The sequence below is a fragment of the Mus caroli genome, unplaced genomic scaffold, assembly GCF_978045245.1.
Source record: "Mus caroli unplaced genomic scaffold, Mus_caroli_1 scaffold_3, whole genome shotgun sequence".
Classification (NCBI taxonomy): Eukaryota; Metazoa; Chordata; class Mammalia; order Rodentia; family Muridae; genus Mus; species Mus caroli.
In genome coordinates this window covers 26,925,137-26,947,436 of record NW_028227258.1, presented here as the reverse complement: position 1 = coordinate 26,947,436, position 22,300 = coordinate 26,925,137, and the positions used below count along the sequence as shown (strand labels likewise).

Genomic DNA, 22,300 nt, shown 5'->3' with positions numbered 1-22,300 from the left:
CACTGTCTGTGGGACTTGAATAGAGACACAATAATGACCTCGGTTCAGTCAAGCGGCTGCAGACAATATGTTTATGGAAAACAATGCACAATATTTGGCAAGCTGGGTTCCTGGAAGATTTTTATGAAGCAGATCCCATCTGCTCACATCTTGGATCATTATTAGAGATGAGCGAGTGGTGACTTGACTGGTACCCTCTGCATTATCTGCTGTGTTGTGTTCCATTTGCTGTGCTGTGCTGTGCTGGACTGGGCTGGGCTGGGCTGGGCTGTGTTTGAGAATCTCTTTGTGACAGATGCATAGTCCTTGCCCTAAAGTAGCAAGTTCGAGAAACTTGTATTTATAGATATTATTGGGATTAAAACTAAGCAGTCTGAGTTCTGAATCTATACCTGTTCATCTCGGTAGTCCCAATCTCTCACACAGTGCCTGGTATACGAGAATTCAATACCTACGTGATGGATTGAATAGAATCTTCCTCCTGGGTAATAGCTTTACACTCTAGCTCCACTAATATTTCACCTGAGCTGCTGACAAGTACAAAATTGATTGATTTGAGATTTATCTCTCCTCCAGTCCAGCCTATGCAGCTGATTTTCTGATTAACAGGGAAATGCTTCATTGCTGACAGGCCATCCTCTATAAAGATTAAGAGGAAAAATCTAATTAATATTCCTTCAGGCTATTTTAGCTACAATTCACTTTTAGTTCACGGTTTAAAAAAAATAAAAAGCTGATGATAAATATGGGAAAGAATATAATGGCCCCCACAAAAGTCTGCCCCAGATTAGAAGCTGTCTGCTCTATTCGACAGGACTGTCTTGAGCAAGAAGCAGAATTGCAAAGCCTGGAAGAGAATTTCTGCACCACATTTATAGATGCCTACAGGGGGGGTTACTGTCTCTTTAAACTCACTTCCAATTTGATTTTATTACGGTTGTCTTTAGATGAGACATCCCAATTATCCATCTCATGATCAGTTACCACTAACGTCCCGAACTTTCCTCATTATACCTCCACATCAAGCCTCTTTTGGGGATGGACCTGGTGAATCCCTAGAAAGTTATAAAGAAATAAAAACAATGATGGCACTGACTCTGTGTCCCACAAGTGGCAAGGTCAGTGCAGCCACAGGGAAAATGAGAAGAAAAGGGTGACAATGTAGCCTGTCACATCACCAGGCCAGGAACTTTCTATCTTTCATTCTTAATATACATTCTCATGATTGCATACTTCAGACTCATTAACCTAGACACTCCTGGGATGTCTGTGTAAATACAGGGTTCTAAGCTGTATCCTGGAGCTAGGTATCACTCTAGGACCTGTCCTTTGAAAATATCTCATGTGCTTCTTATTAAGCAGATTACCCTTGAGAAGTCTTTGAAAAAAAACTCTGTTATTTATAAGAGGTTGAGATTAAGATGTAAGGTGTGTTACAGGGCTGACTAAGGACAGCAGTTGGTAATATACTATGCACCTAGGGAGTCTAGGGGAGAGAAGGGGCTGGAGCACCAAGGTCACCAAGCTGAATTATGCATCTAAATACTACTTTATTTTTAGATTAAATAAAGAAAATCCCAGAGGGAATGGAAAAAAAAAACTTTGAAGCAGAAATAAAACTGAGATGGAAGACGAAGTTCCGACGACATGCTGAAGAGAAAGATTGCGTGCAACTGAGAGCCAGGTCTCCCTTGGTAAGCACAGGCCATGCAGTCTCATCTCTCCTCCATCTGCCTTCCCAGTGGATGCTGAGATGGCATTAAAGCCTCTAGGCCCCCAGCGACCCCCAAAAGAATGATCTTGGGGGCACTCACTTTGTTTTGTATTCTAGATCGATTCACGGGAAGAGCAAAGCCAAGCCCTGCCACCCACCCACCCAAGAATGGCAGCGTTAATGTTTCTGAATAAATGAAGGTGGTCCAAGAAGAAAAATTACCTGTGACTCTCCTCTGGTTAGGATCTTCAGATGATTTGTGACTCTTTTTGACTTCTTGCTAATTGAATGAATGTTTAGTTTAGATAGTTTGTCTTTGAGGGATTCCTCCTCCTCGTTCTTCTTATATTTTAGAACTGAAAGGGAAGAGAGCAGTGGGAGATGTGACTGACTGTGTACAGCCAGAGTGCATACTCCACTGGAGTTTCCAAGACCAATGTTTCTACTGAGGACAGAACTTATGGGGATTTTAACTCTCTTCCTCAGGGGCCACTACCCCATTGCCCCCGTTGCCTAGCCTGTCCAAGAACTCCACCTGCTGACCTTCAGAAACTCAGCTCTTCAAGGACATAGCTACTCAAGGCTATTCAAGGTCAAGATTAACTTACTTCTCATTTTAAAGAAATCCCTAGACAGGTTAAGACAATGGGTTTTACCCTCAGTACCAGAGAAAAGCAAAAAGAAAATTCCTTGTATTAGAAATAAAAAGCGCACCTCTCTCTCTAATGATGCCCATTATCTTGGGGGTCTCTGGAGTAGGGGATCAGGCCAAGTAATGAAAAGACAACTGCGCCCATCACACACCAGACTCAAACCCTAGGCTGGATTTTCAAGAGTTCTGACTTGATGTCAGATGAGTATCATCTGAGTTTTGCTTGTCTTTAAAACAATCCATTACCTCTCTCCTTGTTCCAAATGTTGATGCAACCAGTGTGGCTAAGGGCGTAGATGTGCAGGCACTGTTGATGGGGATTAAGCCAATCGCGAATGTGGAGTTTTACAAGACATACTATTTACCGTCTTCAAGTGATGTAAGATGGTAACGTACAAAGCTCAAGGCTGAGCCAAGCCTAGTACCTCACACCTTAATCTTGCACTTGGAAAGTAGAGGTAGGAAGATCAAGACCTTCAGTGCCAGCCTGGGCTATATAGTGAGCCTGAAGCCAGCCTGGGCTACATGGTGAACCTGAAGCCAGCCTGGGTTATATAGTGAGCCTGAAGCCAGCCTGGGGCTATGTTAAACCATGTTTCAGAAAATAAAACAAAACAATTTTCCAAAAACCTTTGTGATTAAATCAGTTACTACCAATATTTTATGTCACTGAATTTTAATCTTCTCATGGTATCATAGTGCATAATCCAATTTGTTATCCATTGTTTGAATATTGTATAGGTCTTTAAATCTGTATTTGAATATTTTCCTGCTTTTTGTCTAAGACCAAATATAGAAATGTTATTGAATAGTGCTGTCCAGTGGCATGCATTCACTGATTCAAGAGATTAAAGATGTCGTTGTGAATTTTACTTTTCACTCCCCCTTTTATTGCCAAAGATTTCTGTGAATTGTTGGTTTTTATTGACTTTTATTAGAATATTCTTATTTCTGAAATGATAACAATACCTTCTAGTCAGGCATCCTATGTATACAGTCTTTTCATTTTGCCTATAGTATTGTCTTAGTCAGAGTTTCTATTCCTGCACAAATATCATGACCAAGAAGCAAGTTGGGGAGGAAAGGGTTTATACAGCTTACACTTCCATTTCACTGTTCATCACCAAGGAAGTCAGGACTGGAACTCAAGCAGGCCAGAAGGCAGGAGCTGATGCAGAGGCCATGGAGGGATGTTCCTTACTGGCTTGCTTCCTCTGGCTTGCTCAGCCTGCTCTCTTATAGAATCCAAGACTACCAGCCCAGAGATGGCACCACCCACAAGGGGCCCTCCCTGCTTGATCACTAATTGAGAAAATGCCTTACAGCTGGATCTCATGGAGACATTTCCTCACCTGAAGCTCCTTTCTCTGTTATAACTCCAGCCTGTGTCAAATTGACACACATAACCAGCCAGTACAGCTATCTTTTATATTATTACTTACTCTTTTATTCTATTCTTTATAGTTTTAATTAATTAAAACAAATACATTGCTTTTTATATACTTGAAAATAAAACCAAAGAAGAGGAAGTCATTGCACCATTTATTTTGAAACTCTTGTCATGATTTAAATGTTGAGTTGGTTTCAGTCCCCTTCTATAGCCCAAGCTGGCTTCAGTCCCCCTCTACAGCCCAAGCTGGCTTCAGTCCCCCTCTACAGCCCAAGCTGGCTTCAGTCTCCCTCTATAGCCCAGGCTGGCTTCAGTCTCCCTCTATAGCCCAGGCTGGCTTCAGTCTCACTAAAAAGCCCAGGCTGGCTTATATTGGAAACACAGACTTGACTGAGAGCTTTGTGAGCACTGAGCTCACTGAGCGAATGCAGTCCTACAATCCCTGGGAAACATGGGGTCCATGGAATTAGAACTTGTATATTGAAACTATACTTAATATTGGCCATTAAGTGTAATATCTTACCTTAAAATAGTTAGGAATCGGTTGTTAATTGTAGAAACAATTAAGCCTGCCCCTCCACCCCACTCTTCATGTGTGTCAGGATCAAATGGGTCAAACGTACCAGATGGATTCCTTTACACAGACCTGGCCCTGGTCTGGCCCCTTTTCTGCACTAGCCTCCCTGGGCTGTAGATCCTGAGCCATATCTCCTCCTTTCTCTGCAGATATTTAGTGGCAGGACTGTGTGCCCGCAGTATACCATGGGGAACACGGTGACAAGGTGAGATTAAGTACTTGAGCACACTGTTGGATTGGTTTTAATGACCAGCTTTGTGTCTATTTTATGGTCTTTTTTTGAACCTAGTTATCCAGGCAAACACACACTCTAACCCTGGATTTCAAATCATCACATTTGTGGTCGCTGCTGAGTAACTGTTCAAACACTGTGACACGCACACAGGGAACACTACTATCGTGGGGAATAGTCAGCCCCTCATGTTTCCACCTACCTAGGTCTTTCCTTCTTTTCAGCTCATTGATGTTAACGTTAATGTCCTTCACAGCAGTAAAGGCTTCGCCCAGGGCTCTGTAGTCTGGGTGGGAGGGTGGGGTCGAGTTCCGGAGTTCGCACAGCAGCAGGGGATATTTCATCACTCGCTGAATGGGTTTGATCATCAAAGAGCCCATGTCCAGCAGGTTCGGCTTGCCTCTACAACAGACATAATTGATACCCGTACATTCGTTTACTGTTTTGTTTTTAGTTCCTGCCTACCCAAAAGCACCTATGTATGCTTTACTTACAGACCAGTGTGTACGCTAGGCTTTATACCAGCGTCAGGATGTGTTTTTCTACAACAACCAAGAAAAATGTAAATTTTCTCATTGTAATTTTGCTATTACCAGTGTGTGTGTGTGTGTGTGTGTGTGTGTGTGTGTGTGTGTGTGGAATCAAGTCTTATTGAAAAAAAAATCCAAATAGGTCACCTGAAAAAACATTGTCAAAACTAAACTCTTTCCTCTTTTTTCCACCAAGCTGAAAAGCTCTCAAATTATTGCTACCATTGCTCCCTAATCCCTATCCGCCCCATGATGCCTCCCCATCACTTTCTTACAGGTGAGGTTTTGCCAACAGCTCACTGTGTCACTGTGCAACAGCCAGCTTTCACACCTGACACTCCTACACGTGCTTTGGAGACAGCATGGGAGCCTTCCCACCGACCTAGGTTGTGCAGTAGAAAGAAGCTATCAGTTCAGTCAAGCCATTGTCCAAACCTCTGCCTCTGACCTTTCAGCCCACAGTGACTTCTAAAAATCAATTTAGGAACAGACAAATAATGATGGTGGAAAATAACTCTTTTAAAATCCCATTTAAAAGGTGGATTTTTTTCATATCTCTACTTTAAAAAAATACTAGTATGGATAGACAATACTTACGTAATTTGAAAAATAAAGTGACTAAAGATGCTTAATAATATAAAAAATTATTGAATATGAAAAATTATTGAAATTATTGAAAAATTATATGTCTGAAGGCATCTTAGAAACCATCTAGTTCAATTCTTCATTTGACAAATGAGAAACTCAGGGACTTTAATTGCCATGGATATGTGCAAGCCATGGATATGTGCATACACACGAGCACATGTGCTTGCACACACCCAGCTCTCTATCCCACCTCCCTATTCTATGTTCATCATCTCTCTTACCACTATCTGCAATCGTTTCATTTCCCAAGTTTCCAGTTTATGACGAATTTCTCAGTCACAACTGTCTCAACAGTGACTATACTTTATTAATGTTCATATTTAGACTAAGGAATTACTGAGTTTCCAGACTTTCTGCCATGAGATTTAGTTTTCCTTTGAAAAATTCCCCTCTATATTTCAAAATGGATAAATCAATAACAAAGGCAGGAGTTTGTTTATATCCTAAAATATATATTAGCCTAATATAGAAATATTACAACAAACAGAAGGGCAACGTTTTTAAAGGAAAACCAAAATACAGGTTTGCAAGAAAATAGAAGTTCTTTAATAGACTTTCTCTTGTACTTTAAGTCTGTTAAGTAACAAGAATATAAAGGGGATGGGATGGGATGACAGAGAGAAGAGGCAAGAGACAGAAAAAGAGATCAGGGATGGGAGGAGAGAAACACCATTGGCTTCCAGGAGAACTGAATGAAGTGGATGAATGATGACTAATTACACTGAAAACCCAACTAAAAGAGTTTAATTGCTGGGGTGTCAGTAGCAGGCAACATTTTTTTTTTAGTATATCAAAGCAGAGATTTCCCCTTCACTACAGTTTATACTTCTATGGAGAAAATCATATGAAAGAAGAAACAAGGCAGGAACAGCATCTTGGTGACATAGTGAGAATTTCTTGTGAGCTTGTTCTTTAATTAGTTACAAACACAATTTATCTAATCATTCAAAAACCACTAAAAATGGTATCCAAGATAAGTACAAATACTTAAAACTGTTAACATTTATTTACATAATTATATATATATATGTGTATATATTATATATTAAAATCTAGAGAAAGCCAACATCAAGAAGCACAGACGTGTGAACTGGGAGAGTTGTATTATGAGCTGCCCATCCTCCTGTATCTACATCTGTCACAGGCCAGTCTGAGCCCATAGTTGAGTTCACGTGCTCTCCTTCCTCCTTTTCCCGTCAGTCTCTGGCAGCAAACCTCTAGTGCATTTGTTTTATGTTTCAAATGATAATTAGAAATGACTATTGTTTCTTGAAAGCATCTTAAATGGAACTCTGAGAAGTGACTGACAGAAAGAGAGTCCCCAGACACTTCTGCTTCAATGTCTTTTTTTTTTTTTTTTTTTGTCAAATGATGATCGATAACATTCTGGTATCTGCATCAGACAGACTACAATATGGAAGAAAAGATACAGGATGTGTTGTAAGATAACAACACTCCAGTCACTTGGTGTCACAAAGTTCACTGCCATTTCTAATTAATCCCTCCTAGAGAGATTAAGTCTTGATCATCGTGAAGGCAGAGTCCTGTGAATGGTATCCCCATGTCAGCCAGTTGTCACCTGCCTGCCCCATAGTAAGGAGCCAAATGTATAACAGTACCCCACAGTATTGCAACAAATTGAATGCAACCATTAATGCATGATACCATTTCAGCTTCCTCTTGAATGGCAAATCGCTTGGCAAGTGTTTAGTTATAGACACAGCTACACTAAGCTCATCACACATTACTATTGGGCTTTACCAGGTTACTCAAACACAGCTTGGTTTTTAACAGTTTCCAGTGTTGCTGCAAAGTGTTTCCAGTAACATGTAGGAAAAGATAATATTTAGACAATGTAAAAACTAGAGTGGAAAATAGAAAAAAATATTCTACATGAAAGATGCTTATATATTTTAAGTGGAGGGATAATAAAAGGAAAAATACGGTCTATAATTTTTTGAATTTCTTCTATTTTATGTCCACAAATATCCTAAATTTTATGTTTACTTTATAGAAACCGTAAAGAGAGCTTTTAAAATTTAATATCCTTATGGAACTTGTAAGTCAATAATAAATCTGTAGAGAGCTATATAACAAATAGCATATGAATAAAAAAACAGAACTCAAAATAAATATAAAGGTATTAAGTTTTAGAAGAATAAAGGAGGGAAATGAATTATAACTCATGCAGCTGAGGTTAGAGAAGCAGTAATGACAGAAAAGCAATCTTTAAGCATTTCTGAATATTTATCATTAACAGTTTCTGGTTATCTCAAGGACTGGGGAGCAGAGGTGACTGGAAATCAAAACAAAAAGAATCGGTTGAAAACACTTTTTTTTTTTGAGTGACTGAATGAAGGGATGTATATTGTTCTTTTATTTGACTTTGCTCTATAATTTGATTTTTTTTACATTTTTATTGTTATTTATTTACTTTATCTCTTGATTCCAGCTCCCTCTCCCTCCTGTTCTCCCAGTCCCTCCTTCTCATCTCCCTTTCCCAATACCTACCCCCTTCCCCTTCTGCTCAGAAAAGGGGAGGCATCCCATGAATATCAACCAGCCTTGACATATCAAGTTGCAGTAAGACTAGGCACATCTCGTATTGAGGCTAGACAAGGCATCCCATTCGGGGAAAGGGATTCAAAGTCAGGCAACAGAGTCAGAGACAGCTGCTGCTCCACATGATGACTCAGATGCACAATTGTTACATATGTGCAGAGGGCCTAGGTTCATCCCTGCATAATCTTTAGAAAACACCATGTCAAAAACTAACTGGGGGAAGATTAAAAAACAAACAAACAAACAAACAAACAAAAAACAACAAAACTAGGGGAGGTCATCTGAAGAATTCAGAACTCTTGGAAATTAAAAGACTAAAAGCAGAAATAAAAATAAGTCAGTAACTATTCGTAAAATTCCTAGAATCAAACATTAGAACACACCAAGAGGAGGAAACCATCATGCAGAAATAACCTCTTGTGTACTGTGTGGAAGCATCACCCATCAATAAAAATCTGATGGCCAATAAGCTGAGGTAGGATTAGAAAGTGGGGCAGCCAGCAGAAAGAGAGGAACTCTGGGAAAGAGTCAAGCCTGAGAAGACTCAGAGGAAGTCAGACTTACGAAATTGAGGAGAGGTAGCTATCCATATGGGAGACATAAAGCAGTATAAACGGGTTAATATATGTTATAAGCTAGTGGAGGAGGCTTAGCTTATGGCCTAAGCATTGTAAATAAGCCTATGAGCTGCTTATTCAGGAACGGAGACACAGAATATTCCAACACTAAATGGACCATTTGTATCACACTCATCCACCCAAGACTAAAGAATCATTGCTTACACAGAGGCATAAAGGACATAGGAGGGACAGACACAGGAAGAGAGCTGTACATATGAGCTCGGGGGCAACTGTGACAGCATTCACAAACCCATGCAAGTTCAAGCCAGACTAGATATCAGAATGAAGAGGGGAAGTAGGTATGGAGCACCACCCCTCGCCAAGGAGATGTTGCAATTGGTAAGTACTGGAGAGGCAGAATCAGTATTCTTTACAAATGTTGCCTGCGGTAAGTCTACCATGCTCCAGGGGAAAGCCAAACAATCATGGATAGATTGCAGCACAAGCTGGACTTGATGGGTGGAGAAAGAAGACACATGGTGGGTGGAAAGATGGAGTGGAGCTCAGAGGATCTGGGGGAGGAGGCAAATAAGATCAATGTATACTTTACAAAATTCTCAAAGATCTAATAAAATTAAAAATTGAAAAGAAAAAGGAGTACTTACTCTTGCATATATATATTCCTGTAAAAGAAGGGGAGAAAGTAAATCAATAAAAATCCCCACATAGAGATGGGATAGTATGCAACATTACAGATGCTTCAAATTTTACTATATCAAGTAGTGAGTGAGTTTCATGAATGCCTCATTGAAACAAGTGTCTTTGTTTGGTAATGTGTTCAAAAATGACACTTTAATATAACTACCATTCTTGCTAGATACCATATCTAAAATCCAAACTAGTGATTCAGTTAATAAATTTTAATAATTTAAAGTTGTATTTAAATGTTTGTGTTTACATCTTGAAAAATCTATCGTATAACCAGGAGGCAAACCATGATTATGAGATTAAAAAGTAACACTTAAACTGACCTGTAGAATAATGGTTTCAAGTCCTCTGTACTCTATGTAGATTTAGGAAAATAATTTTTTTGCAAGGGTGTCACCGTGTATCCTCTGCTGACTTTGAACTTCCATTATAGACAAGTTAACCATAAACTGGAAATCTCACAGGCTTAGCCTTCCAGGGCTGAGATTACAAGTGTGCACCCTATGGTCGGCTTATGCACGGTCTTAGTCCAGCATGTATTCTCAAAGAGAGCCTTCATGCAGGCCCTGCTAGCTTTGGTGGCTGCCTCTTTACTTGTGTAAAGCAAGTCCTTCCATGGAAAAGCACTGGGTCCCTGTCTCCTCTCACTGCCTCTCTACCCCATTTCCTAATATGCATTTCTCCCCGGGTGCTATGGCAACCACAGACTTCATGCTCCTAGTAAAGTCAGGCAGGCATGCGCCAGCCTCCAGGATTTTAAGCCTGCTATTTCGTTTGTGCAGATTGCTTTCCATTTAGATCTCTATAGACCTTACTCCTTTATCCCTTTCAGGCCATTGCTCAGACGTCCCTTTCGCGGCCAAGCCTTCTCTGACAAACCTTTGCAAAGTTCACACCATTCAGGTTGTCCCTGTTCTCTGTGTCTCTGTGTCTGTGTCTGTGTCTGTGTCTGTGTCTGTGTCTGTGTCTGTGTCTGTGTCTGTGTCTGTGTCTGTGTGTGTGTCTGTGTCTGTGTCTGTGTCTGTGACTGTGTCTGTGTCTGTGTCTGTGACTGTGTCTGTGTCTGTGTCTGTGTCTGTGTCTGTGTCTGTGTCTGTGTCTGTGTCTGTGTCTCTCTCTGTCTCTCTGTCTCTCTCTGTCTCTCTCTCTTTCTCCATAATGGTTGTTAATGTTTCATACTATATATCACACTTCTTTAGTTTATTGTCTATCTCTCCACTTGGGCAAGGATTTATATATGGCTTGTTTATTTCTATGACACCAATCTAAAAAGTAACAAGACTGTGTTAGGGGCTCATAGTATGTGTGAAACTACTTAGTCCTAAAAAACAGTGGGAATTAGTCATCCAAAACTTAAGAAATAAAAGAGATGGAAGTTTTCTCCTAAATGTGGCAGGTAGCTATTACAAAATAGCATGATGACGTCCATTTATCATATGATGCCCAGGGCCTCCTTGTCCCTTTTAATCTTTTAGAATTCAGGGAATATTTTTAATGTAAAAATTACATGACTTCATTTTTCAGCAGTAGATGGCCTTTGTGTTTGTTTGTTTGTTTGTTTGTGACAGTGTAGTCCTTACTGTCCTTTACTTTGCCCTGTAGAGCAGGTTGCCTTTGAACTCACAGACATCCTCCTGCCTCTGGTTCCTGAGTGCTGAATTAAAGGCATGTGCTATCATGCCTAGCCTTTTTTTATTCAGTGATTAAGATAAAAATTTAATGATAAATAACTATGCTGAATTGGATTTAAAAAGCTAAAGATGTCCCAGTTCTTCAATGTTTTATGTGGAAAACATTTACATGTGAATGAAGCAACTGCTTCCTCCGTCCTCAGACCTCTATCTGTAAATAGATTCCTAACATCTTGGAATAAAACCTTCAAATAAAAATCAAAGACAAAGTTACAGTCTTTAAAATGAACTCCTGTTGTAATTTTAGGTAATTATTGATTGATATTTTAAAAATTAGGTACTGAAAAAAAATTGGCTGTCTTACATCCAATTCCTTATATTTACCTTCTTCCAATAATATAATAATATATATCTTCCTCTAATGGAAAATTGCACATGTTCTAGGATTTAGCTTTTTGTTTCTTAGGGTTTTTTTGTAGATCACATATATAAAATACAATATATAATATAAATGTATATAACATATATAATATGAATACACTGAAATTTTTTTAAAAATTGCTTTTAAGTCCTGAAGGAGAATACTCTTTCTATTTCATTTACTTCAACAAAACAATCTGAAATTATAATAAAACTACACATGAACTTAATGTAACATACCTGTATATAAAGGACCCTGGCATTTTTCTAATAGAGGAAGCCATGTTCTGTATACTAGAGGAAGCCATGTTCTGTATACTAGAGGAAGCCATGTTCTGTATACTAGAGGAAACCATGTTCTGTATACTAGAGGAAGCCATGCTCTGTATAATAGAGAAAGCCATGTTCTGTATAATAGAGGAAGCCATGTTCTGTATAATAGTGGAAGCCATGTTCTGTATACTAGAGGAAGCCATGTTCTGTATAATAGAGAAAGCCATGTTCTGTATAATAGTGGAAGCCATGTTCTGTAAGGGACAAGCACCGCATTATAATTTCACCTGATTTTTTCACCACTAAAGAAGAAATATCCTTTTTATTTTTTTCCACGATAGATGGTGAAGCTTTTCAGAAGGTGATTTCAGCCATGGACAATCTAGGAAGAAGCTACTTATGGAATTAAATAATTACCTCCCTCTCCTGCTGGGCCTGTTATAATTTGACTCACAAATTAAAGGTTTCTATATGGCTATTCCTTAAAAATTATGGTCTGTTTTCAAACAACGTCATACAGTAAAGAGATGGAAGAATTTCTGAAAGGGGCTTTGATTTTTTTACCTGGAACCCTTTGTTTAGCATAAACACAGAAGGCAGTGAATGAATAAGGGTGCCGCCCCTTGGCCTGTCCACTGCATGGGCTTTTTTGCGGCTTCTCCAGGTGGGAAGGCCACAGGAAGAACGTGTGCAGAATGCCTAGAGGGCTAAAAGGTAAGCGGCTTCCTCCTGAGGATGGGACCGTTGTTACCACGAAGATAAATACAGACTGCTTTGTAATACCAAGAAATGGGGCTAGAAATATGAACTCCAGCCACCAAAACACTTACAAAAGTTCCATTGTTCTTATTTTATTACAAACTAAACAGACCTTTTGGGGCCACTGACATATAACAGCGGCCTTAGTAACATTTCTAACTAGAAAAACTGAAAAAGGCTGTTCTCATTATACCTACGCTTGCTAAATAACTGTCCAGTTTTCACATCTTCACATAGATCAGAAATCGTAGTAACTCCAAAGAGGCAAAGTAATGAGGTCCTCAGAAAACAGCTTCTAGACTCAGAGTCATATTCATATAGCATTGCAGGTGATCCCGGGGGCCATTCCTGCTACCCCACTAAACACTCCTTGCTGAGTAAAAAGAGCTCTCACGAGTCCAGTTTTTAGGTTGGAGGTGCAGATGCACATTGCATTTCTGAATAATTCTAATTTTTAAAGTAAGATTTAATTTATATGTGTGAGTATTTTGCCTGCTATGTGTATGTGTAGCATGGGAATGTGAATGCCAGGTGCCCAAGAAGGTCAGAAGAGGGCATTCCCTGGAATTGCAGTACTGATGGTTGCAAGCCACCATGTGGGCACTGGGAAGCACACCCAGGTCTTCTATAAGAGCAGCCAGTAGTCTTAATCCTAGAACCATCTTCCCCTACTTTTTTTTTTAAGTTGCTCACTGTTAATACACATTCTTGGTATATCTGGCACTTGAGGAATTACACACCAAGAAGTACTGCCCTAACACTTCAAAACTAATTTTCTGGCTACAAATATAACTTTCTCTTTTGAATGATAATGGGCTTCAAAGAATACCTGGGGTTCCTAAGCTTGAATCTCATACACGCCTAGGTAGTATCTCTGCCATCCTGTTGGAGGTTAGTCCTGAACTGGACCTACTGAGGCAGGCAGTAAATCACCTTCGTATTGCTGGTAAGCTTTCCAGCCAGTGTTTATCTCTGACTACAGATTATGTTCCTGGGGGCCAAGAACCATGTTTACATATTAAAAAATATTTTCAACATTAGCTAGTACTCATAATAAATATTTATGAGGCCCTCAATAAACACACTTTAATTTTGGCTAAAATGTAACCTAAGTCGCTTGAAAAATCCACTTTAGAGTCTGAGGCATGAAACTACCTTTCACATGGATATATTTTGCTTCAAACCGACTCATTTCAGTATCCCTTGCACTGTTGAAAATGGAGGTTGTGGGCTAATGTTCATTAGAAATGGCAGCCGCTCCTTTATTTAGCCAGCAGGAAAAGCCAGGGCGACAGTAATAGCTTTGACTGATTACTTGGCAAGGGAAACCAAGCCCTGCGGGTGTTCGGGACTCTTTGGCCTATAAACCTGTTTGAAAACCTGTTTCTCAGAATTTAAAGCTTTATCTCAGCTGAGGTCAGTATTATAGTGATGTCAATAATGCTCCTGCACTCAGCCCCCCAGGTAGACCTGCACAAACCACCATTAACTTTATTTTCATGGAAAGGCTACATTGGGGAAAATAGCTCTAACTTAAACTATTTTATTTTGATTTTTCTTTCCCTTAAGAAATAGCTCTGCCAATACTGTTTCATTTGGATTTTGTGCATTCTGCACCTTAACAGCTTTTGGCGGGTCAAATTATTTCTAAAAGTCAAAATGGTTCTGAGTACGCAAAATTGGACACATCATGGGACAGTAATTTTGAAGGTCAAAACAAACAAACAAAAACAACTTATTAGGTCTGAAGGGTAAATTTGAGAGTCTAAAATTACCTCTATCTTTAACTGCTTCTAAAGAAAACGGTATTCAGCTGTGCTACATAGAGAATTCTGTAGCAGGCTCTGTTCTCTTAGGAATCAAAAGTTTATTGAAGGCACATATGTTTACTCGCACCAGAGCAGCTTCTGAGAGGCAGTCAGGAAAGTTATGGGTCCAAGCTTGCTGCCTCTCCAGGTCCATGGGGCACTGGGATTAGACCGAAGGCAATCGAAGGAGCCAGTTCTTCATGTTTTGTGTGCTTTCTTTCTGCCTACTATCTCCAGAACCCAAAGGAAAGTGACATCTATTGGATTAGATCTTGCCTCTTATTTAAAGTGAGAAGGCTTTTTGTATGCAGAGGATACAATGCATGCTTCATTATCTTATGTGAGGATAAAAATACGTGTCTGTGGAAAGGACTTTTAATTCCTAGAAGAACCTATTTAAGTTTTCTTCAAGCTGATGTGGTATGACTGACCTACACTGGAACAGTCAAAATCAGCCAGAGCTGCTCCTCGAACACGTGCATGAGTTATCTCTGCATGCCGATCTCCTTGGAGAGTATAAAGTTTTATTTATGTATATTTTTCTGCACCCAGATGTATACACACCACAGCACAAGCCTTCCATAAATGTCCTTCTTCTTTTCTTCTTCTTTTTCTTTTCTCTAAGTATGGAAAAACATTAAAGACCTAAAATTTTTTGGCCAGCAGAGGACAATAAAGTTGAAATTGAATCAAAGAGATTATTGTTTGTTTGGATTTGGTTTTGGTTTTGGTTTTGTCTTGTTTTGTTTTAAGCCATGAGGACCAAATTAAACTCATTTTCATTTCTGAAGTCTGGAACGTCTTCTGGCGGTCTCCATATTGCACCTCAATGCAGCTATAGACTTCTTCTATCAAAGCAGGGCTCCCTTTCCTCCCACACAACAGAACACACAAAGGTATACTAGAGATTCAGACTGCTGCATCTTGACTGGAACATCTCAGCTTCCTGAAACTGGTCAATCCCTGACCTGACACAGTCCAGCACATACACAATATGCAGCCTGGCTGACAGTATAGAGTCATTAAGAGGGAAAGTCCATAGGAAAATGTGACAAGGTGAGAAAAAGGAGAGTGAGCTTAGCTTTAAATGTCATGTGCTAGGAAACAATACGTGCACTATGATGCCAGTTTCATCTAAAAGTCAGACCAAGCACAGGCTTATCATTCCCTGTTCACAAAAGATTATAATGGTGATTATTAATTGACTGGGTAATGATTAGCAAGAGTTTAAAGACTCTTATTTCAATGTATAGGTTCAGATTTTTTCGTGAATAGGTATTTATTTTTGGAAAAAATAATGCATATCACGTACATGGTCATGCAGTCCCTCTGCTGCCTCCTAACGTATTGTGGGTGAGGAAGACAGAGTGTCTAATAGTCTTGAAGCTAAGTTTAGCGGAGGTCTTAATAACCTCTCAATCTCCCCATCGTGAATTAGGGCAGCAAGGAAGGAAATCTATTCAGGAATTCTACTAATGTAACCAACTTGCTACCCACCAGCCTTTGGGAATGCATGAATGGCAGGTTTGTTTTATAATTATTACTTGATAATATAGCATCCCCCCCCCCATCCCTACAAGACCTTGAATCTTTGTCTCCCATGTTATCTTAGTCATCATGTCAGGTAGGAATAAAAGGTGATCTTGACTTGTAGCACATCAACCTTTCGTAATGCAGCTATCTGGGCAAACCCTGTAGAATGTTAGCTATGTGTGACCTTTCATCCTGGTCCATTGCAGAAGACCCCGCTAAGCAACCAGAGTGGATGGGAGTCGCCTTCTGAAAAAGACCTTACTTTAAGGACTGGATGCAGTGGCTCAGGTGTTGCTTCAGCTCCTCTTCCTTTTCATAGGACTCTAGGACACTGTGCGCTTCATCATGGTGATAGCAATAGATTTTATAAATATCTTCCAGCGGTCCTTTAATCTGCAAGAAGACCTCTCCTGAGCAATATAAACAAAGACAAAATGATCTCATCAGACCAAAGTGACATTTCATGCGTTATTACTCAGTGTTGACTGTTGCAAAAACTCAGGTCTGTCCCCGCTGATGCCCAGATTATTTGGAAAGTGTGCTAGACACTGAGTGGATAGTTCCCCTTTTCTTTTCTTCCTCCCCACCCCATTTCTCCTCATCCTCCCTTTTCCTCTCTTCTTTTCTGCCTTTTATAAAGCAAATGACAAAGAGCTAATGGGTTGGCACACAGAATCACAGTTAAGAGCAGACTAGATTAGAGTGGTCTGCCCATGTGTAAATCAAGCTGTGCTACCGACTGCCTTTGAGACTTAAGAAAATGATTCCAATACTCTGTTTCCTCATGTATAAATTACCAGCTATAAGAGATTCAATTTTGTTGAGATATAATTACAATTAAGACATGTAGTGTGTGCAAAACTCAGAGTAGAGCACACATGTAATAAATGTTCAGAATGGAAAAAGACTTTTGTTGGCTTATCAAAATGATAGGAGATAAAAGGTATGTGGTTTTATTGGTATTTAGTCTACTAACAACATTTTTTAAAATTCCGTGGAAGGTAAACAGAATTTAGAGAAGAGAAGAATAGGTGTGTGGATAGAGAAATGGTTCAGCAGTTCAGAGTGCCTACTGCTCTTCCAGAGGACCTAAATTTGGTTCTCAACACAATAGATCACAACTGCCTCTAACTCCAAGTCAGGAGATCCAGCGCCTCTCTTCTGGCCTTTGTAGGCTCTTGCATACATGTGACATACAACTAAATTTTAAAATGAGTTCAGACAAATAGAACATTTTTCTACATATGAAAGGAGAAAGGGTGGTTAATTACTCCTTGTAAAGTTCAACTGGGTAATCTTGTGAAGCAATGTCAGGAGAGTACCCTCATGAAACAGCTTAGAACAGTTGTGTCCAGACCTTTGATGAATCCTCTTTGATATTATGATATAACTAGAAATATAGGGGGCCTAGTACATATCAAATGCCAGTCTGATTTAATCACTCATCCAAGCTCTTAAAACTGACTGTAAGCATCAGACGCTGAGGGCAACGTACGGGAAACACGAGACAGGACCTATTCCCAGAAAGCAGTTTAAGCTTTAGATCAGTAATAATTTGGAAGCTGAATTGACTTCAATAGCTGTATTGATTGGCAGCGATGTGGACATGCTGTCTATAGAATAGGAGAAAGTCAATCTTCCTACAGAAACAGGATTGTTTTGAGCACATTAAACATGTTTTATACATGAAACTGCTTCTTTCTCTACATGCATGAAGAGAATAGGAGGCTATTTATCTGTACAAATTGGGAATGAATAAATCTGAGTTGGAAGCAAATAACTGATTCTTCTCAAGTCCTGCTAGGGTGTGACAAAGTCAGGTTTACAGGCCAGATAGTGTTCTTGACTTTCAGCCCTTACACACCTGAGCTCTGCTGAATGCTGGCTGCAGTGGGAAGATTGCTACAGTCAGAATCAGAAGCTAGGGCTTGAATGGTGAGTTCAGGAATAGTTTTGTTGTTCTATTCATTTATTTGCTTCCTCATTATAGGGGATTTTTCCTCTACTTATAGCTAAATTCTGGAGAGAGAGAGGGAGGGAGAGAGAGAGAGAGAGAGAGAGAGAGAGAGAGAGAGAGAGAGAGAGAGAGAGAGAGAGAGAGAGAGAGAGAAATTTGGGTGACCTGGAATTAACCCAGTGAATTGTACGTTTTGACAGCTGAAGGGATGAAGGAGTCTTGGTATCTCTGGGATTTAACTGGGCTAATCCTTCTCCTAGCATAACTTTTGAAGATCTGCCCTTTAAGATAACAGTACACACAGAAAGAAACAGCATCAGAAAATAAGGGAGGAATGCAAGTAAACTTATGGTTTGAAATAAAGAGAAGAGAGTCTCCAAGTAGTATAACCAGGCAGCAATGGGATGTTTGGGATAGACCTAAGCCCTGGAAATAAGATCAGTGCAGGCTTGGATAGAGGCTCCCTGGCATCCCTACACATCTCCACATGAGATGCAGTTACAAATATATATGTTTGTAACAAAGAAGGTCAGAGTAGAGATAAAAGAGGGAGGAGAAGAGAGAAGCAAGAGGAGAAGGAGGAGGAAGAAGAGGAGGAGGAGAAAGAAGCAGCATGATAAATCCATATGGCTAAATCAGAAAGTTACAAACAAAGGAAATACTTGCTTTACATGCAAATAAACCATCACTTCCAAATTTCCTTGTATGCTCTTTAGCAGAAGTGTCCCAGAATTGCTAGGTCTCCCCTTAATAGTGAAAGCTTTTTTTTTTTAAATCTCCAAGTAAAATTCAGTTGGGGCTCTAATAATAATTATTGAAGTTAAAATATATTTAAGTACTCTAATTGAAAGTCATTTATTCACCCAGAGGCCAGCTGTAACACTGGTGGGCAGAATATTTGATTTCCCTCCCAGCCCATTCTGCCTCATAATACTGCTGATGAAGCGAGGTGTCTCACAGCCAAAAGTGATTCTGTTTCCACGGTAACGTTAAGTCTTGGCTGCATTTCTTCAGTTGGTGAAGGACAACTGCTCAGGCTAATATATGTGTGCTGGAGGGACGTTTAAGAATGGAGAAAGGAGTGGACCACGACCAGGGAAGGTAATTTCACTCTGGCTGCCTGACACTGGGAACAAAACTACCATCTTCTTTTTAAAAATTCTACAACCTAAGACTTTTTGTTTTTGCAATGACATCTCCCCCAAAACAACTATCCTGCAAAGGAGAGAAACACACAAACAAACATAAATAAACAAGACCCAACCCAAAATCAAGTCTGTTTTAATTTTTTTAGTCATTGCCTTTAAAAGCAAGTTTCCAAACACAGTCTGTGCCCTGGTGTAATTGTTCCCGATAGGCAGTTGCCTCTCACAGATTGATGTAAATGCATTGAGATTCTTCTAATTTAATGTCCTTGGTGATCTGTCTCTTCTCTTCTCTTACAAGCCCACGCCTACCCATGAGATGGGTCATACTATGTGGTGTGGAATCCATGTGGTTCTATATTTCCTCTGTCAGTGTGCAAACTCGGGGGGAAAGCCATGATATTCAAGGAAGCAACTTACCCTAGGTTTTGAGTACAAAGGTGGCTCAAAAAGGAAAGGACGGGTTTCTTTTTAGTTCATCTTTATTTAACAATGATTTTACTGGATGACTGTTTTGCATTGCGCCCTACCATTGGTACTGCAGACAAATGTAAAGCACCCATCGTCCCAGCAGTTGATATAAGCCAGTGGGGGTGAGAGGGAAGAGTAAGTTTCCCTTTGCTGCACCACATCACCATGCAATGCTAGAGCTGTGCAGTACAGAGAGGGGGCATATTCAGCCCAGGGAGCTATAAAAGCAAGGGGATCATGAGAGGGGTAAAGTACAGAGAAAATCTTTGACTGCCTAGGATGGAAGAGATTGAAATTTGGGGTTCTGTATTGTCTTCCCCTCCCCCACCTAGTTGCACTTTTTCCCCTAAAGCAATAGAAAGTTTGGTTTCTCCAAGTACTTTTGGTATAAGAAGATGTGCCTATTTCTCTGTGATGCAAAAACCGAGGGAAAGGCAAAGCTGCCACCAGCTTGAGCAGACAGACCCCCCTTCTTATGCCACAAGCGTTTTGTTTTTGCTTGATCTTTTCTCCCAGGTGAGCTCAACTCTAACCAATACACTATATTTCTTTTCCTATTTTGAAGGAAATATTTTAAGAGAAGTACTGATTCATAACATTTTGTTTTAAAACTGTATGAAATGAGACACCGTTACTCACAAAAAGCTTAAATCAGGCAATGAATTGTATATGACCAAAAATAATTTATAAGTTCAGCTCCAAGGTCAGGAGGAGATGATGTTTTAAAAGAACTTCAGTTAAAAATTAAAGGTCTGACCCCATCCCTGGAAGCAGAGCCACAGGCAATTAATTGGCCGCTGTGTGAGAGAGAAATAATCTTCTACAGGGACAAGCTCCCTGATAGCTTTGGACTATATTTTAAAAGTTGAGTTGCAATAGCTGTAATGAAGTACATTTCTCAACACATTTTCGGTAAAAGTATCTTTACATATATGTAAAAAGTGTTTTTTTTCTTTAATCACTGAATTGCCATAAAAATATTTTTAGAGAAAAAAAATTAAAGGTCTGAGTTATATCTCAACAATTTTTCTGTCTTTGTTTGTCAAGCCTGAATATTTAGAATGCAGAGAACAGACCAGGAAGGCTCCCAGAGTAAGGATAGATGTAATCGCTGTCTGAAAAGGAGATTGGAGGTCTGAGTGTGACAGGTATCACTTTCCTGGGTGACAAAGCTCAGACTTGTCATTCCCAACAGAGACAGCCTTGCCTGCAGCATGCAGAAGAGCCAAGGTGGGCTTCCTGTAGCCTGGTTAGCCTCCTCTGGTTGGAAGCCAAGATGCTTGGACTAAATAAGGCAGGTTAGCCAGCAAGTGTGAGTCATTCACATGCTTGCTGTGTTTCCCTAGAGTTCCTCTGTTCTCTGAAACTGGAGAGTGGGGAGGAACCGTGAGCGGGAGCTGGAAGAGGAAACAGCAGTTAAGGAAGCGACAGCCCTTGCCTTTAGCCCAACCTTGCCTGGAGACTGCTGAGGGTATCTGGGAGTTCCGGCCAGACTATAGAGTTCAAATACAAGTGGCAAGTAAGATGTGCTTCCATGGGGTTAAAATAGATTTATCCTTGAGTATCTGTTTTATTACAATATTTGAAGAAAAACACTGTTTTCAGGAGAGCAAGCTGGGAAACTTTACATGAATTCTTAAAGTAACACTTTAGTGGCTTGTATGTTTGTTTGTTTTCTTGACTGGAGCTGTTTTTATTTTTTATTTTATTTCTTTTAATTTTATTGGCTATTTTATTTATTTACATTACAAATGTTATTACCCTTCCCAGTTAAACCCTCTATCCCTCCTCTGTCCCTCTGCTTCTATGAGTGTGCTCCCCCGCCCATCCACCCACCCCCTCCTGCCTCAGTGCCCTAGCATTCACTGGGGGATAGAGCCTCCACAGGACCAAGGACCTCCCTTCCCACTGATGCCAGATTAGGCCATCCTCTGCTACAAATGCAGCTGGAGCCATGGGTCCCTCCATATGTACTCTTTTCTTGCCTGGAGCTAATGGCTTCAGGTTATTTCCTAGAGATCATGATAAGTCTCTTCTGATTTCAAAAGTATTTTAGTAAAAGCTTTTCAAATGCAACAGCACAAGAGATGTTCAGAAAAATGTATCCATTTGGCTTATGATTCTGAAGCTACGGTGGAGAAGGAATCTCATTTGCAGGTGAGTGACTTTAGGAGTCAGAGATAGGTGTGGAATTGGGACCAGTGATGGACCGTAGACCATGAAGAGGAAAACAAGAAGAAAGGAGATGGGAGGGGTGTCCTACCTGTGGCATCACCACATCCAAAGCTGTGGAAAACTGGCATGTGTGGTAGGACTGCGCTCTCAAAGAAGAGCCTTTCAGCAATTGAGGTGGTTATCTTCCCAGGATTCCCAACCATGGGAGACAGCCTAGCAGCTGGGCAGGACAAACTGGGGTGCATTCTTGGGACATGCAGACAGAACATGGAATGCAACTTTGCCCTGGGTTCCTTTCTGCTTCTATCCAGAGTCTGTAGTATAGTGTAAGCAAATCATGTTTGTGTCAACAAAGGGATGCGTGCCGGTTAAGTGTCAGTCCTGCTCTGACGTTCAAGCACCTGGCTATTGATTCTGGTGGTAACTCGGGATCGGGACGTGAAACCTGTTTGCTTTCTGCAGATTTGAATGCTAGGAGGAGCATCCTCACAGTTGCAGTAAGTCAGTATCCTGTCTCTACTCAAGGTTCATAACACAGAGGATGCCACATTTTCC

General features: G+C 40.1%; 1 protein-coding gene across 2 annotated transcripts in view; it reads right to left on the bottom strand.

The window, feature by feature from the left end:
* The window catches only part of Arhgef38 (Rho guanine nucleotide exchange factor 38), a 113,407-nt gene that overhangs the window by 24,111 nt on the left and 66,996 nt on the right, over positions 1–22,300 (bottom strand). For both annotated transcript variants that reach the window (XM_021159127.3, XM_085835511.1), the window contains exons 4-7: positions 16,260–16,407; positions 9,531–9,548; positions 4,768–4,967; positions 1,937–2,070 (exon numbers count right to left, since the gene is read on the bottom strand). In XM_021159127.3, coding sequence (XP_021014786.1) covers positions 1,937–2,070; positions 4,768–4,967; positions 9,531–9,548; positions 16,260–16,407 — 500 coding nt within the window. The remainder of the gene's footprint in view (positions 1–1,936; positions 2,071–4,767; positions 4,968–9,530; positions 9,549–16,259; positions 16,408–22,300) is intronic.